This window comes from Protopterus annectens, chromosome 10.part0 (genome assembly GCF_019279795.1).
Source record: "Protopterus annectens isolate FY-2018-M chromosome 10.part0, PAN1.0, whole genome shotgun sequence".
Lineage (NCBI taxonomy): Eukaryota > Metazoa > Chordata > Ceratodontiformes > Protopteridae > Protopterus > Protopterus annectens.
This window is the reverse complement of record NC_056744.1, coordinates 819,089,477-819,107,184: the sequence shown is the minus strand read 5'-3', so window position 1 is coordinate 819,107,184 and position 17,708 is coordinate 819,089,477. Positions and strand designations below refer to the sequence as shown.

Here is a 17,708-nt window from a genome sequence, read left to right as displayed (position 1 = left end):
TGTTTTTAATTACCAGGTGATTAAGTGAATAGCTGCTGAGTGACTTTATAAACAGAACACTCTATTTCAATTATTTTTTGTTAATTTTATGTTTTAATTGCTGACTTTTTTGTCCCATTTAGTTGTCTTGCTATGGCTTAATATTAATATTTAATTATTTATTAAGGGGGCTAGTCGAATGCGAGGCCGCCTTGGAAGTATGGACAGCTTTGAACGCTGCAATAGCCTGACATCTGATCGGGTAGGTAATAAGCAATGCACTAACAAATATTCTCATTTCTAACCTTATGACCATACTGCATCTAATTTTAAGTCATATAAATTACTTGTTTAAGAGTGCAGAAAGAAGTTTGATTTTTTAGTTACTGCATGTGGAAAACTGGTTCTTTGAGCCCTAAGAGTTTGCATTAAGGTAGATGCTGTTTATATTATTTTTTGGGAGTCCTACACAGCTTTTATTCACCAAACTGAAAATATGCAAGTGTGGATTAAGTTATGGTTTTTCAGCTTGTGACAACATAGATTTACCTCATATACTTGTACATAAATTTATAAAAGTCGGTTTAAAAGTTTTTGTCACATTTTGCTGATGTTTTAGGCTTGTATTAGCTGAGTAATCAGTCTGTATAATAATAGTCTGTTTTTCAGGATATTTTGTGACAGCACAGGAAAACATGCTGGGGATATGTACAGGAAACTCTTAGTGAAAACAGGCTGTCATTCAGGTTTGCGGTTTAAATTCTAACTGCAGAAAGACATCTGAAAACTACACTTGAAAATCTGTAAAGAGCAACTTTGGTAATTCTGTCAGCTGATAATGAATTGTCTTTATGTCTGTGCACAAATACCTTGAAGGATTGTCTTGATTCTAGAGTCAAGTGACAGGATGCAGTGATTGGTGCCATAGTGGAAAATTAGCAAACAATGGATTGATAGCAAGGCACTGCTAACTGTGCAGGGCTTAAGTCACTTATGTCAGCAGTTAAGAAAAAGCACGTCCTTAGTTCATTCTCTGATCTCTTTACAGGATTATTCACCAGGAGACTCTCCACCAGGCACGCCACCAGCGTCCCCTATTTCGTCACTTACACAGTCATTCCCAGAAGAAGATCCTGACTCTCCGCAGTTCCGAAGACGTGCACACACGTTCAGCCACCCGCCTTCCAGTGCTAAAAAGAAAATCAATTTCACAGATGCAAAATCTCAGAGCATCTCCCGGTCACCTGTTTTCAGACAGAATTCTGCAACTTCAGAGATACCTCAGAGCAGGTGAGTTGCATCAGGGGAGTTCTGCTTTGAAAATTTTCCGCTGTGAAAATGTACTTGAAACAGACTTTAGTTATGAGTATGTTATTGCCAGGCTGTATGGACGATAGTCTAGTATCAGACTTTTTTGTAACTGCAAAATAAGCTGAAATATGGGGTTCTTAAATCTAATGATACTCTCTGAGTAGCCTGAGAAGATATTTGCTAAATAATGTTAGGAAACAACAACAACAACAACAACAAAAAAGAATAGCAAAGACACTGTATTGTCATTTATATGCACATTCTGTTTTGTTCTTTATTTTCTGAATCACATGCTTTCTGCTATTTCTGCCACAGCACTTAAAGCAGGAAGGGGAGGCTGTTAGTTGAACTTAAAACACCAATGCCTTCTTATGGACATTTCACGAACTAACTAGTGACTGTTGTTTTTTGAGGGCTGTGAGACTGACAGTTTGGAGGAAAGCTGTATACTGCTAACAACATTTCAGTAGTGAACTTAAGTTTAAGCCCTTTGTTTACACAACTCTTGTACCTGTTGTGGTTGTTTGCTGGAATTTTGTGAAACAATAGGGTTAGTAATGGTTGCAGTAATGGTATGAGTTAATTATTTGTGATGGATATCACATTGCTTTTGTAGTTGATAAGTGTCACATGCTAATCTTACTAAGGGAGCTTTAATAAAGAAGAAATGTGATTTTTTTTTTTGGTTGCTGTCCCACATCTCTGCCATGCATAGTTGCATTTTCAGCACATGCACAATGTTGTTTGTCATTTGAAAAAACAGATCATAGTAAACTTAACAGCTTGGTGAAAAAATAATTTATAAATCTGTTCTGAGTAATCCGATTTTTATTTTCTTTGATTAACTCTGCTGTTTAATCTGGTTTTGCTTGCACCTTTTGCTGGCTCCAGTTTGTACTCTCCTGGGCTGATTCTGAAAAAGATCAAGTTGAATCAGAGCCCTACCTTCGCCAACCAAGAGTAAATAAATAAAATAAGTAAATGAGCTTCATATTTACCCACTGAAGTAATCTTAGTATGGCATTATTTGCACAGTAGCAGTGCTGTCATGAAACCATCAGGCACAGATACTTGTGATGTCCAGGATTCCAATGTTCTTCATTCCTTTTCATTAATGGTGTCAACCCAAGGGGTACTAAGGGATGAGATTACTGTACCTCTTAAATAGGCTTCTTAAAAGAAAGTAGCCCAGGGTGTAATTATTGGGCATCAATGATTACTCATCTTTAAGCTTTTTTTTTCATTTAATGATAGTGTAAGTAGTTTTGTGTACTTTGACCAGAATATGTGCTTTTTGAACATAGTAATTCCCAAAACTTTATCAACTTAAATACATAAATGTAGTTTGTAGATGGAATTTACACTCACAGGAGGTTTTTGGAAGTTTCTGATCTTGAAAGTTTTTCAGATTTAAATTTTCATTCCATCACACTGCTTTTTGTTTCATGTAATTGATTGGTTTTCTTTTTCGCTTTGCAGGAGTTGCATAAAATAAGCAGAAAATGTTCAGTGTGGTTCCTGTCTGACCTGCTTTCAGATGTGCTTCCTGAAAGTTGCTTTTTTCAGAATTGTGTAAAATATGGTGGTAGTGGCAGATAGGAACCAGCAGCCTCATTTACTATAGCAGTAACCCACGTCTGGGTGTGGGTAATGCTGGATTTACCCACAGTTGGCGTGGTTTGGTCACGAGGGTGAAGCCCAAGTGGCCAAACAAAGCCAACCGTGGGTAAATCCAGCATTACCCACACCCAGAAGTGGGTTATTGCTATTATACAATGACATTATTTAAGAAAAAAAAGAATTACTTTTCTTAAATAATGGCATTGTATAATGCCTCCTTGCTGCCCTTCCGCAGCTGTCTGGGTATTCTGCGGCAGTTCTGATGTACTGCGCATGCGTATATTTATGCAGTACATCAGAGCTGTGGGCAAAAGCAACGGAGAAAGCAAGATCTCCATTGCTTTTTACAGCCTGTCTCGCTATGTTAAACGAGTTTAACATAGCGAGAACTTTAAAAGCAACAGAGAATCTCCGTTGCTTTTTTAAAGCTGTCTCGCTAGGTTAAGCCCATTTAACATAGCGAGACAGTTTTGAAAAAAGCAACCGAGAAAGCAAGATCTCCGTTGCTTTTTAAAGTGTCTCGCTATGTTAAATGGGTTTAACATGGTGAGACAACTTTAAAAAAAGCAACGGAGATGCTCCGTTGCTTTTTTTAAAAGCTGTCTCGCTATGTTAAACTCGTTTAACATGGTGAGACAGGTTGTAACAAAGACACGGAGATCTTGCGTTCTCCGTTGCTGTAAAAAAAAAAAAAGAGTTATACTAATGGAAAAAATCTGGGCGACCGGACCTTTTTCCATTACTATAACTCTGATTTACAACGTGCACGCTGACCAATCAGTGTGCACGTTTTGGAATATTAAGGGGGGGGGGTTGTTGTATAATTGGCCTGTTCCCCTGTGTTTTATGCTTTCAGTCCTAGGCAGTCAGACTTTCTGCTCATTTCCAAAATTGCTTCATATATGCAGTGTTTGCAATTCCTTCGCTGTCTTTGAACCTAGTGCCTTCTGATAATTACAGGACTATGCACTCCTTTTCCCTTTACCACTGAGCTTTCTCACTTTGTCTTTCAGTGGTGGCTTATATGGTTGTTCACTTCTTTTTCTTAAGGATGATAAGCAGCATTTTGTGGACGTGAGGCAAACATTTGGCGACATTAATAGAGCAGCGATGATCCAGAGGGACGCAGAATGTAAAAAGGCACCAGTGTTGTTGGGTCTTGATGCAGAGAAACAATTCAACAGAGTAAGGTAGGAGTTATGAGTAGGGAAATGGAAGCATTTGCATTCCATGATACAATAATGAAGTTAAGTAGGAGGATGTGTAAAGAATCAGAGGCAAGAACTAAAAGTGGGAGGATTCCTCTCTGTTGTGTCTGAACAGAGTAACTAGGCAGGGGTATCATCTTTCTCCTTTGTTATTTGCTTTATATTTAAAGCTATTAGTAAAGAAAATAAGGCATTCAGAAACTGAAGGATATAATCGCTATGGTAATTTAAGAAAAGTTTGTTTATTTGCAGATGATATTATTTTGTACCTGATAAATCCAAAAAAGGAGATCTTGGTGTTGTGGAACATTCTGAGACAATTTCAAGTATTTTTGGGCACTAAAATTAACAAAATTTAAACAAAAGCCATAGCCACACACAGATCGGTACAGCAAAATCCATACTTTTGGGGACACATTAAGATGAAGTATTTAGGATATGGATTAACAAGGCTTCTGTTATGGCAGCTAAGGATATATGGGAAGAGACTAAAACAAAAGATAATATGAAAACTGAGAAACTGGAAGGTCTTGTTTATGAATATGGATAGTAAGTTATAAGCAGTGAAAATGTTTTTAGTCCCTTAATTTTATATACAGGTTAGGCATATTTTTATCAACTAGAGAAGGCATTGTAGACAATAATTAATAGAGAGTAGAAGGGAATTTGTCTGGGAGGGGACGATGCAAGTTAAGTGGGATAATTTGATTCTTCCAATGGAACAAAATGGTTTAGGATTACCAGATTTGAAGGGATGTTTTAAAGCTACACAGCTAAAGTTCATATACATGACACAAGCGGAAGGTTCAAAGTGGAAAGAGATGATGATGATGATGATCTTGATGAAGTGTGGGGAAAGGTTGCTTCAAGAAATAAGTTAAGGAGAGAGTGTGATTTTGGATGTAGATTCTTAAGGGGAATAATAATAAACCATATAGAATATTATATTCATAAAGTAGCAGAAAGTATTATAACTAAGCCAACAGAAGAAGTGAGAAAGGGGATTTTGCCAGTGGGAATGGCTGCAAGTTGGGGTACAGAAAATAGGAAAAAGGAGACAGGAATTTACTGGATAAAACTGACAAAAAAACAAGGTACTGGGGGCAAATAGCTAGAGAGGGAAAGGTAATAAAGTGCTATGAGGCCAAGAAGACATTTGAACTTCAGGGTAGAGACTGTCTTCTCTATCAGGATTGAAAAGAGGGTATAGGCAAAGAAAAAGATATTGGGGAATCATAAGTGAAAGACCTGCTCTGGTACATTTTTTACTTGAATCTAGAACAGAAACTGCTGAATTGGTGTTTTCAGTTATCATTCATTCCTCAACAATTGGGTTCACATCCGACCCAGATCCAACTTGGTTGCTTTTTACAGCTCGTGGATACTGGAAACTCTCGAGCTCCTCCCTTACCCACAATGCTGCAGTCCCCTACCATACCTCAGATCTCATTTGCTGTCTTCTCTTACAAACGTGGTCGCTGATAGCTCTCAAGCTTTAATGTGCTATTGTGAGTAATATAGCTTCTCCTGATTTTCCAGTTATGTTGTATTTCCCTCACTTCCCCTTTATACACTTATCAGTGTATTATTTGTTTACCATAGTTGGTAGTTTTTCCTGTTCTGTACCCTTATAGTATTTGTGATTCCTTTGTTGGTAATTCCCTTTCTTTATACTTTCTTCCTTTCTCTATTTCTTTTAAAAAAAAAAAAAACTTTTCTATTTCTTGTCGTTATTTCTAGTTCTTTTTCTTGCTTAACAATGGCTGGAAAACCTTTGGTTTTTAAAAAAAATGTAAGAATTGTGGGCAGAAGATTCCCATATCGGATGCACATGATTTGTGTGTGTATTACTTAGGCTCAGTTCATTAAATGAATCATGTGATATTTGTAAGGCCTTTAACCCATGGGCCTTAATGGATAGAAAAGAATAAGTTGATCTTAAAAGGCTTATTGCCTTCTGCTTTTTCGGAGACTTTATCTGGAGCTGAAACCTCCAAAAAAAGTCTGATAAGAAGGATTCCAGAAAGCGTTCATTGGAGTCTTCTGGTTCATCCACTTCTAGCTCAGACTCGACTTTTGAACATTCTCTTGAAGTGTCCAAGTAACTGAATCCAAGTTTCACAGATTCGAAAACTAAATCATTGGACAGGACATCTTCTGACAAGAGATCCATGTCATCAGATCTGGCACACTCTGATCTGAAACTACTCCCTCAGACCCAGTGTATGTCCTCTCTCAACCCTGTTCCTTCCTGACTACCATCACCTTTTTTTGAAGGACCACTGCCATTCTACGTCTCCTTCAGTGGCCTCCTCTTCCCGTTCTTCCAGGACCCTGACAGAAGCAGATATGGATAGAATAATGAGGAAGTTTCTCTTGGCACAAATTCAGATGGGAGTTCTCCTGGCTTCTACCCCTTCAGGTCCAGAGCCCTTTTGCAGTGCTACTCCACCCCTCTTGGCTCCTTCTCCAGTCTGACCCTTGGCTTCAGAGCCCTTGGATCTGAGTCTTCCAGGACCATCTATGTCAGATCCAAAGATTGCTATATCTTCGCCTTTGATACATTCTCTGAGTGCACTGGCTGTGAGTGTGTTGGTGCTGGATGACTCTATGACCGTAGTGTTGTTGTCAGATCTGAGGTGTAGAATCAACTCCAAAGTTGCCAGAGCTATCTCTGCCCCTCATAGCCTTAGCATTGGACAGTTTGGCTTCAACTTGGGCCTCAGGTGAGCTGCATTCAGGTCAGAGGGACCCATTGGCCCATCTACCTTCTGGGTGACTCCGCCAATGAGCTCATTGATTTGATCTGTAGGTGGGCATGGAAGGAACCCGATATTGTTGAGCCGATCCCCAAGAGACCAGACAGGATCCTAGCACCACAGAAAGGAAGAGAGTTTTGGAGCAAAGGATTATCAATAGATGCCATGGTGGTAGCAGCAGCCACAAAGAAGGAACTCGTGGAACAGAGTTCATCTGTCCATCTCCCTAGCTGGGAGTTCAGGGCGTTGGACAGATTTGGGAAGCGTGTATATGCTTCAGTGACCTTTGCACTCAGGTCACTGTATTATTTGGCACACATTACCAGAGTTCCAAGGGACTTGATTAAAGAACTTTTCAAATCCCTCTCTGGAACCAGTATTTCTGAGGCACAAAGTTCAGTTACCTCACAGATGGCTACCTTACAATCCATCTCAAATTCTTCCATGAAGTTCATTTTACATACAGCTCAAGGTACCTCAAGGGCAGTGGGTTTAGGCATTTCCATTAAGAGACATGCCTGGATGCGCATTTGTGATTTTGTGGAGTCCTTCAAGTTTTTCTTCATCAGTGCTCCCTTTGATGGAATTTCTTTGTCTGGTCCTAAAGTGAAAGACACACTCTCCAGGTGTGAGCAAGATGGTAAGAACCTGTCTGCAGTGGAAGTGCATTTTTCAAGTCCTTAAAGAATCTTTTCCAGAAATCAATGAGGAGGTTGAAAATGTGGTTTAGAAAGTTCCAGGGTCCTCTCCATGATCTACGTGGAGATCGTTTTCCCTGAGGTGGGGGGTGGGGCGTCTTTAATGCAAGACACCACCATGTGGCTGAGGAGGCCAGCAGCACCAGGAGTCAAGAGATACCTTCTCTAATAAACCCTACCAGTGCTCCTGAAAGGAGGCCTGTTTGTCCACCTCTGGAGGCAGTCAGGGGTTGTGTATCCCTGCATCAGAGAGCCTGGCTAGACATTACAAAAGATACATGGGTGCAGAAGATTATTTCAAGAAGTTATATAATATACTTTTCCCTACCCCCCCCCCCTTAAAAGTAAACAAATTCCTGATATTCCACCCAGTCAGAGGAAAGCAGCAGTTCTAGAGATGAAAAATGCTGCTAAAAAAAAGAGTCATCCAAGAGGTCCCACCAGACTAGAAAGAGTTTGGAACTTACTCAGGTTTTTTTTTTTTTTTTTTTTTTTAGTGCCAAATGAAACGGGACTGGAGACCAATTTTGGATCTCAGCAATCTGAACAAATCAGTTCAGTGTACAAAGTACCAGATGGTCAAGGTTCAGTCCATTTTGCCCTTCCTGCACAAGGACAACTGGATGAGCTTAATAGATCTTCAGGATGCGTACTGTCACATAACGATGAGCAGATGATCCAGGATATATCTATGCTTCTGGCTGGAAGCCAGTCATTATTAATTCAGAACCCTGCCATTTGGCCTCAACACAACCTCCAGGGTGTTCACCAAATGCATGGCAGTAGTAGCAGCTCACATGAGACTGCAGGGATTCTGGGTATTTCCATACTTAGATGATTGGCTGATAACTGCTCCGACTAGGCATCTTCTGATAAAGGCAGAAGAGTATGTACTCCAGCTTTGCTCTCATTAAAGAACTACCATCAGTCACAACAAATTTCAGCTAGAGCCATCTCAGACAATAGAGTTCATAGGGGCCTTGTTCAATATGGTATCAGTGACAAACCTCCCTTCTGTTACCTAGGGTTCTCAACTATTTGATTTCAAGTCAAGAAGATAATTCAAAATTCTTCTCTATCAGCTCAGTTTGATTCTGCAAGCACTGGGGTCAATATCCTCTGTGATATTTCTAGTACTGTTAGCAAGATACCATATGAGAATTCTTCAGTGGACCCTAGTAACTCAGTCGTCCATGCTACACCAACCTATGTCCATCTAGATCAGAATAACTGAAGCATGCAAAACGTACCTTTTGGTGGATTTGCTGAGATCAGGTATTACAAGGACATCCCTTCATTCCTTCTCAACTCAAAGCCATAGTGGCTATGGATGCTTCCCAAGTGAGGGGGTGCACTTCTTGGGAAAGAGAGTCCAAGGCACATGGTCCCCCCAAAACAGTACTGCTAGCATTGCAGGCCTTTAAGACTGTCTGCCTTCTGGGACTATTGCAATACAGACAATATGTCAGTGTTGTGGTACATCAACAAACAAGGTGGAACCAGATCTTACCCCTTGTGTCGAGAAGTTCTCAGAGTATGGCAATGGGCGATCTCATCCAGTCAATTTCTGATAGCAATGCACATTCTGGGGAAATCCAACATGACAGCAGAGAAGTTGAGCAGGTCCATTTTATTGTCTCATGAGTGGTCTCTCAACAAGAAAGTTGCGGAAAAGATATTCCACCAGTGGGGTCAACCTTGCTGCAACCTCTTTGCATCTCTCCTCAACAGCATGTGTAGCAGGTTCTTTGCCCTGATCCCCCCATCGAGGAAATCACAGAGTGATGCTCTTATACACGATTGGCCCCCCTTTGAGGTCCATGGCAACTTCATCAGTATTTTTATCCAGGTCTACCATAAACGATATCTGTGTGGCTGAAACTTGGGCTAATTCTTATACCTTTATTACTCATTATAAATTGGATCTGGTCTTATCGGCTTAACAGTGCTCAGGAAAATCCTTCCTTAGAGTCCTCCTGAGATTCATGTAGCATGGGACTCTTTTGCTGCAGTTGTTGAGTAATGAATGAAAGTTGACAACATCAGATAAAGAAGTTATGTACTCACCATAACGTTCCATCTGTGTGTCCATTTTCATTCATCCTCAACTCCCATCTCTCCAACCCTGTACCAGTTGGTTTGCGACTTCTGGAAGAACGAGAAGATAATAAAGGAACCAATATTCCTGCGTTTGAGCTTAACATATTGGCTTCCCTTTCTAGTACTGTTTATAAAGTTCTATGAAACTATAAGGCTAGCAAACAAGTTTTGAGGTATGGTAGGGGACTAGAGCATTATGGGTAAGGGAGAAGCTTGAGATTTTCCACGAGCTGTACAAAGCAGACGAGTCAGATCCAAGGGTTGGATCTGAACCCAATTGTTGAGAAGAATGAAATGGATAATAAAGATGGAACTTTATGGTGAGCACATAACTTCCTTTTTTTCCTCTCATAGATAATAAATGTTGCAGATATGGCGGATAAGAGAGGTAACTGAAAACATATTTTGGGAGTATGATGAGTTGGCAGATTTTAAAACCTCCCTACAGAGTACTCTGTCAGAAGTATTGGAGGAGCAAATGGCTATAGCTAAGGAAATGATTCTTCTGAGCTGGGACACAGGATCTGAATTGCCAAGACATAAAAAGGCTTTGTTAAGTTTAATACTGCTGATTGCCTAGTAAATGGAAATAAAAGCATTGAATATTATAGCAGTAACCCATGGCTGGGTATGGGTAATGCTGGATTTACCCACGGTTTGCATGGTGACCAAACCACACTTGCTGTGGAAAATCCAGCATTAAACGAGAGAAAGCACCAGTAAGCCGTATCCACCTTGAAAAAATATTTAATGAATTTCACAGCAAGCAAAGTAAAGCACAGCACAACACACAGCAATGCTGAAACCACTACCAGTTCGTTTTCATCTCCAACTTCATCAGAAAATGCTAACAATCCAAACCCCTCCCCATTTATACCCTTGCACATTAACAATTTTAAAATCATGTGATATCAGTTACAACTTTAACTCTTTCTTGAGCAGGAATAAAAACCATCTGGTAGCAATGGATAGTAGGGGTGGTTCCTGAGTATAGGGAGGTTTACTGGCAACTGGTGCTGGAAGTCAACAAGTGGCCAGATTTGAATGACATGGTCTCCCTAGCACCTATCTTGAAACTAAGGGCAGCAAAGTTATGAATTCTATATGCACTCTGCTGAACAAACTAATGTTTACATATTTATTATTTTATTTTGTTTAATTATTTATTCATTACATGTTTTAAAAGAAAGTTTTTATTTAATATAAAACAGAGGAACTTTTTATTCCTGCTCACGAAAGAGTTAAAGTTGTAATTGATGTCACATGATTTTAAAATTGTTAATATGTAAGGGTATAAATGGGGAGAGGTATGGATTTTCAGCATTTTCTGATGAAGTTGGAGATGAAAACAAACTGATAGTGGTTTCAGCATTACTGTGTGTTGTGCTGTGCTTTACTTTACTTTGCTTGCTGTGAAATTCATTAAATATTTTTTCAAGTGGATACGGCTTACTGGTGCTTTCTCTCACTTATTGGTTTTGTTTTAGGCACCTCATCCTCCTGGACTTCTGTTTTGTAAATCCAGCATTAACCACACCCAGCTGTGGGTTGTTGCTTTTATACAATGACATTATTTAAGAAAGAAATTACTTAATTTTCTTAAATAATGTCTTTGTATAACGGCGCTCTGGTGTTCTTCCATGTTATTTCCTGATTCTGCTGCATTGTTGTTGTACTGCACATGTATACTTCCATTCCCATGTTTACACAGTCATCAGTGATTTAGAAAGCAAACAACAGAGATATGAAGATCTCCATTGCCTTTTTTTTTTTTTTTTTGGAAAAGAAAAATAAAACTGTAACCTCCAGACAGTTTAGAGGTACGAAAGACTGGGAAAATACAAGGAAAATAAGGTACAATGTCCTTCTATTCTGATGTTGCAGTATTCATAACAGTAGGAGTTCCTGCTTGCAGCACCACAGTTTGGCCAGTATACCAAAGCCTTAGTCCAAGAGGGTACATGTGATGTCTGTTACCAGGGCCATAAACCAGTGTTAGGTATAAAAGTGACGTTTGTTTGTACCCTCATCAGAATTTTTCTGCGACAGTGATCATTGGATGCCCATTTGCCAGTTCCACTTCTGCATCGCGTTTCTTCAGACGACCGAATTCCAGATCGTTAAAGACCAGACAACCGCTTTTGACCATTACAGATAAGTGCCCCACGGGGTTTTCTTACTTATTTTGCCAACTGTTTAGACTTACATGTCAGCTAAGAAAGGGAAGTGTGCTTGTGGAAGAAAAATTCCTCACAAGGATACACACGATAAGTCTGTGTTTTGTCTAGGCGAGGCCCATGACCATACATCCTGCTTGATTTGTAAGTCGTTTATCCCCAAGACTCTACATAGCCAATTAGCAGCTTTGAATCTTTATCTGGAGAACCAAAGACTCAGACGCTTGGTGCTAGGCATGGGGGAGGAGGACCCGGTGTCTGTTCAGACAGCTGTTACCAAAGCATGCCAGGGAACCTTAATGGAAGCCGGGGTGCAGAATACTGAAGGTGCGTCCGCTGAGGTAATTCAGCCATCAGAGTCTGATGGCGGAGGGGAACCATGGCTCACATTCTTGGAAGCCTCTGCTCCTCCTATTCATGCTAGGCCAACGTCCGCTTCTCTTCTGACTGTTCCGACAACCCCCATGAAAAGGAAACAAAAATCCAAGCACTCTAAACCCCCACAGATGCCTGGCTGGGAATCTTTCTCTCAAAGTCTGTTTAAGGCCTTTCAGGCATTACATTCACAGCAACTCTCTCCTACTCTCACTACTCAACCAACCCATTTGCCTGAGGAAGAGTACTCCTCTTCTGAGGAGTCCTTCTCCTGTGAAACACAAATTGAATCTCCCAAGGAATTCATTATTCTGGAAGAGGAGGATTCTATTTCTCCTGAATCCCCAGGAGAAGAATTCAGCTTTGAGGATACTATCTCCCTCATGAGGGAACACTTTAAGTGGCAGGCCTCTGAGGTCTCAGACTCCAAGAAAAGGTACTTTGACCTTTTGCAAATGGAGCAACCATCACCCTCAGCTGTGCCTCCCTTACTGCCTGCTTTTCAGGATGCCTTCCCAGCTGCTTCACAGTCTCCTGACTCCCAATCCCCAGCAGCCAAATGACCTGATCATTTTTACAGGGTCCCCATGACATACAGTTTCTTTATAAGAACCCTCCTGCAGACCCAGCTGTTATAGCTGTTTCTGCAGGTAAGACATCCAGACAGCTACCTTCTACTGCTCTTTATCCAACTGATAAAGACAGTAAATTTATGGACAGGACAGAAAAAAAGGGTCTATATTAGATGAACGAAAGTTCATCTTAGCGAACGCTCACATGAGCGAATGTTGCGGAACTTGAAACCACAATTGTGAGATCGCGGTAGAGTGAAGATGGGAATATTTGCTCTTTCCTCACTGTAGTGTGATCTTGGAGTTGGAATATATATATAGGGGTGGGGGGGGCACAGCCCTCCACAATTGCAGTTTCGAGTACCTGGATATTCGCTCATGTGAGCGTTCACTAAGATGAACTTTTGTTCACCTAAAATAGACCCAAAAAAAGGTATATACCTCCTCCACTCTGGCCATTAGGGCCCTGAACTACCAAACCCACATGGGAAGGTATGCGCTTGATACCATTTCAAAAGCCTCTACCCTTCTGTCTGAGGTTTAGGACTCCCCTACTAGAGTGCAACTAATTCACTTCTCTCCACAGCATCCCAAGTGACCAGGCACTCTATTAAGTGCAGATATGATGCTGTGGAAGCTACATCCAAAGCTGCTGCTTCTGGGTCAGTGCTTCGATGTTACTCCTGGGTACAGCTACAGACCCTCCCCATGGATGTTCAAACTAAACTACTGGATGCACCCTTAGACAGTAAGGCCCTTTTTGGGCAAGCTTCTGCTGAGCTTCTCAAATCCCTCCAAGAGAAGGGTAAAGAATTACAGAACCTCAAACACCTTCTGGTGTCCCTATTCCTAGATATCATAGGAATTATCCTCAGAAAACCTCCTTTGTTAGAAGGCAATCTTTTCACTCAGCACCACAATCAAGGGGATGTAGACAGCCGAGGAAGACTTCTACTCCCAGATTTCCCTCCAGCTCCTGTACCACACACTTTCAGAGCCAGCCACCCTGACTAATCCAGGCCTCCTCCACTGTGAATCATCCCCCTCTGCATCCAGCAACACCCTTATCCCTTTGACTCACCCTCTCCCTTCCCTCCTGGTGGAGATACAGAACAATGGGTCCTCTCCATCATCCAGAGAGGATATTACATGACTTGGTGGATGCTCCCACCCTTCCAAGGAATTCCTCAACCACCAAAAAAAACAAATCCAACTGTTCCCACCTACCATTCATCATCTTCTAAATCAAGGCACCATAGAACCAGTGCCCACCCCTCAAAGGAACACATGATTTTATTCCAGAATGTTCCTGGTACCAAGGAAAGAGGGTCCTTGGAGACCTATCCTGGATCTATCCTTTCTCATCCTCTTCCTCCACATACCCAGTTTCAAAATAATCACCTTACCACTTCTTTTGCCTCTAATCCGCTCCCGTGCAGTCATGGTAGCTCTAGATCTCAAGGATGCCTTCCTCCACATCCCCATTCATCTAGATTACAGGAAATTCCTCAGATTTTCAGTAGGCTGCTGTCATTTTCAATTCTCTGCATTGCCTTTTGGTCCCTCCGCTGTCATAAGAGTGTTTCCAAAGTGTCTAGCCCCCTTCATTGCTCATTGCTGGACGCAGGGTATACAGATATACCCATACGTAGATGACCTACTCATTCTGCATCAAGACCACCAACTCCTACTCCTTCATTTACAGCAGGTGTCGAACGCCCTCTCTCTTCTGGGGTTCACGATAAATGTAGAAAAATCTCACCTGATCCCCTCACAGGAAATGATTTTCCTGGGGTGCAGACTCCGCACAGACTGCATGAAGGCCTTCATCCCAGACCAAAGGATTCAGGAACTCTGCCTGTACTTCAATCAGATCCTTACCCAAATTGCCCTGACATCTCAGAAATTCTTGAGACTGTTAGGCCACATGGCATCCCTCTTACCCATGCTGCCTTTGGCAAGACTCCACATGCGCAAAATTCAGTGGGTGTTAAAATACCTATGGACCCCAACATTCCCAACCCTTGGACTCTCCACTTCCACTTCTCTTATGCCTAAAAGGGAGATTCACTGGTGGATATCTGCAATGTAGAACAACCTGGGGACCCACCTTCAGATTCCAGCACTGCAATAACAGCTATCCACAGATGCTTCAGATCTGGGCTGGGGTGCAGTGTTATAAACAAACCAACACCTCTCAGTACAAGGAAAATGGTCTACTCTAAGGGAAAAGGACCACATCAACATCAAAGAAATGAGAGCACTGCTGTTAGCCCTTCTAACATTCAAGCCCTCTATCCTGCCAGGAACCCTAAAAGTAATCACAGACAAATATGACTGTTCTGTGGTACATAAACAAGCAAGGGGGGACCAGGTCCTACCCACCATGCAGCCTGGCTATCCAGATATGGAATCTAGCTGCTTCTCTCAGGGTCCACTTATTAGCCATGCATATCCCCTCAGCACAGAATGTTATGGCAGACACACTCAGCAGAACATCAGCCCCCTCTCACGACTGGATGTTTCAGAGAGAGATGTTCCTAGACTTGATACACAGGTGGGGTATTCCACAATCACCCCTATTTGCCTCCGCAGTCAACAGGTAGATGCCCAACTTCTGCACAAGGAACCCACATCCACAAGCTTGGAAAGTGGATCCCTTCTCCTTATCATGGAGGGGGATGTACCTGTATGCCTTCCCACCATTCACTCTAACTCAAAAAGTCCTCCTAAAAATTCAGAAGGACAAACCAAAAATCCTACTGGTGACATCCTTTTGGCCAAGACAGCATTGGTTTCCCTCCTACTTTCTCTAGCCAAGGGCAATCACCACAGGTTACCCCACCATCTAGACCTACTCACACAGAACAAGGGATCCCTGCTACACCCACAGGTAAACATCCTAAAATTGACCTTATGGATAATAGGATTCTGATCCCTTACAGACACCTTTATTCAGAGGACATACTCATATGTTCTGCAGGAGGCCAGAAGACCTAGCACTAGGAGAAATTATGGAGCTAAGTGGCACAGATTCTCCAGTTGGTGTCATAGGAACAACCAGGACCCCCCATTACCCCCATGCCAAGGGTCCTATCCTATTTGTGTGAGCTAATCCAATCAGGACTAACATATTCTTCAATCAAAGTCCAGTTGTTTGCCATTTCTGCCGATTTCATCACCTCTGGCATCTAGATTAGAAATCAGACTCTTTTTGAAGGGAGTCTTCCACATCAAACCCCCACGGAAACCCATCCCTCCTGTATGGGAACTAAACTTTATATTAGAAAAGCTAACCTTGTCCCCCCCCCTTTGAACCAGCACACTCTGTTTTCTTGAAACTCTGCACATTGAAAACAGTCCTGCTAGTAGCCCTCACCTCCGCCAGGAGGATTTCAGAGATCCAAGCCCTGATGACCATATCTCCCTACCTTGTTTTCCACAAGGGCAGGGTGGTCCTCAGGAATAACCCCTCATTTATGCCCAAGGTAGTTAATGAACTCTCATTGAATCAATCCATTAACCTACCAGTTTTTTACTCCAATCCACAAAATGCCTCTTAAAGGACCCTACATTCCCTGGATGTACACAGACAATGTCGATACTACTTAGACAAAACCAAAAAAAAAACCCAACGATATCAGGAAGTTAGATCAGTTATTTATTTCCTTCCATCCCAGAGCCCTAGTGAAAGCTGTATGTAAGCAAACCATTGCCTCATGGATCTCGAAGTCCATTTCCTTGTGCTACTCCCACCATGGGGAATCCTTACAAGGCGCAATATTAAACCTCATTCTGCCAGAGCAGCTCCTTCCTCTACTGCCTTTTTCAAAGGCATAGACTCTTCTTCCATTTTAGAAGCAGCTACTTGGACCTCAGTACACACTTTCACCAAACACTACAAGTTGGACATAGTGGATTTGCCAGGACTATCCTACAGTGTCTCCTTGACCACAGGACCCCTTCCTCCTCCCACGTTCATACTTAAAGCTCTTGTACTCTTCCTACTGTTATAAATACTGCAGCATCAGAATAGAAGGACATAGAATAGGTGTGTAAGAACTTACCATAACCGTAGATGTCTTTCTCTTTTGTGTTGCAGTATTCAGTCCCACCCACCTACCCCCTGGCTCTCCATCTACTATCCAAGGTATCTCCTGAGGGCAAATTACCATCATCTCCCCTGGTCTCAACCTACACAGCCATCCTACTGCCCTGGGACTGGCCTACATGTAAGTCTAAGGGTTTCAGATTAGGACCCTCCTGGTCAAATCTCACAGGCACTACTGTATGCGGCAAAACAATTCTGATGAGGGTATGTGCACACGTCACTTTTATACCTAACATCGGTTTGTGGCCCTGTAACAGATGTCACACTTACCCTCCTGGACTAAGACTTTGATATACTGGCTGGACGGTAGCGCTGCAAGCAGCAACTCCTACTGTTATGAATACTGCAACATAGAAGAGAAGGACATCTAAGGTTATGGTAAGTTCTTACACAAATTCTACGTCTGGCGTCGGTTGTCGTCAGTGCGACAGGGGTATAAAAGAACCAGCCGACGCCATTTTCTCCAGTCTTTCTTGCCGCGCAGTGCCCGAAGCAGAAGCAGTTCGCAAGTGCCAGTTGGCCAGCTCCTGAGATTATGAATATCTGCAACCAAAGTCTTCTTGAAAGCTAAGTACCCCATTGGGGAAACTTTTCTTGCCTCAGACCGATGTCAGACAAAGTTAATAATTGTATTTCATGTGGGAAGCAAATACCGCATAAGGATTTTCATTCCCTCTGCATTCCTTGCTTAGGCCCAGACCACAACGTCTCGGCCTGTCGTTTTTGTGCTACATTCAACAAAAGCACCATTAAGTGTCGGGCGGAGTTCACCCAGCACTTTTTTGGCAAAAAAATTAA

At 41.9% G+C, this 17,708-nt stretch overlaps 1 protein-coding gene across 5 annotated transcripts in view; it reads left to right on the top strand.

The window, feature by feature from the left end:
- Positions 1–17,708, top strand: part of TBC1D4 (TBC1 domain family member 4) — a 2,350,609-nt gene that overhangs the window by 1,587,017 nt on the left and 745,884 nt on the right. For all 5 annotated transcript variants that reach the window (XM_044085628.1, XM_044085627.1, XM_044085626.1 and 2 more), the window contains exons 9-10: positions 167–241; positions 1,028–1,269. In XM_044085628.1, coding sequence (XP_043941563.1) covers positions 167–241; positions 1,028–1,269 — 317 coding nt within the window. The remainder of the gene's footprint in view (positions 1–166; positions 242–1,027; positions 1,270–17,708) is intronic.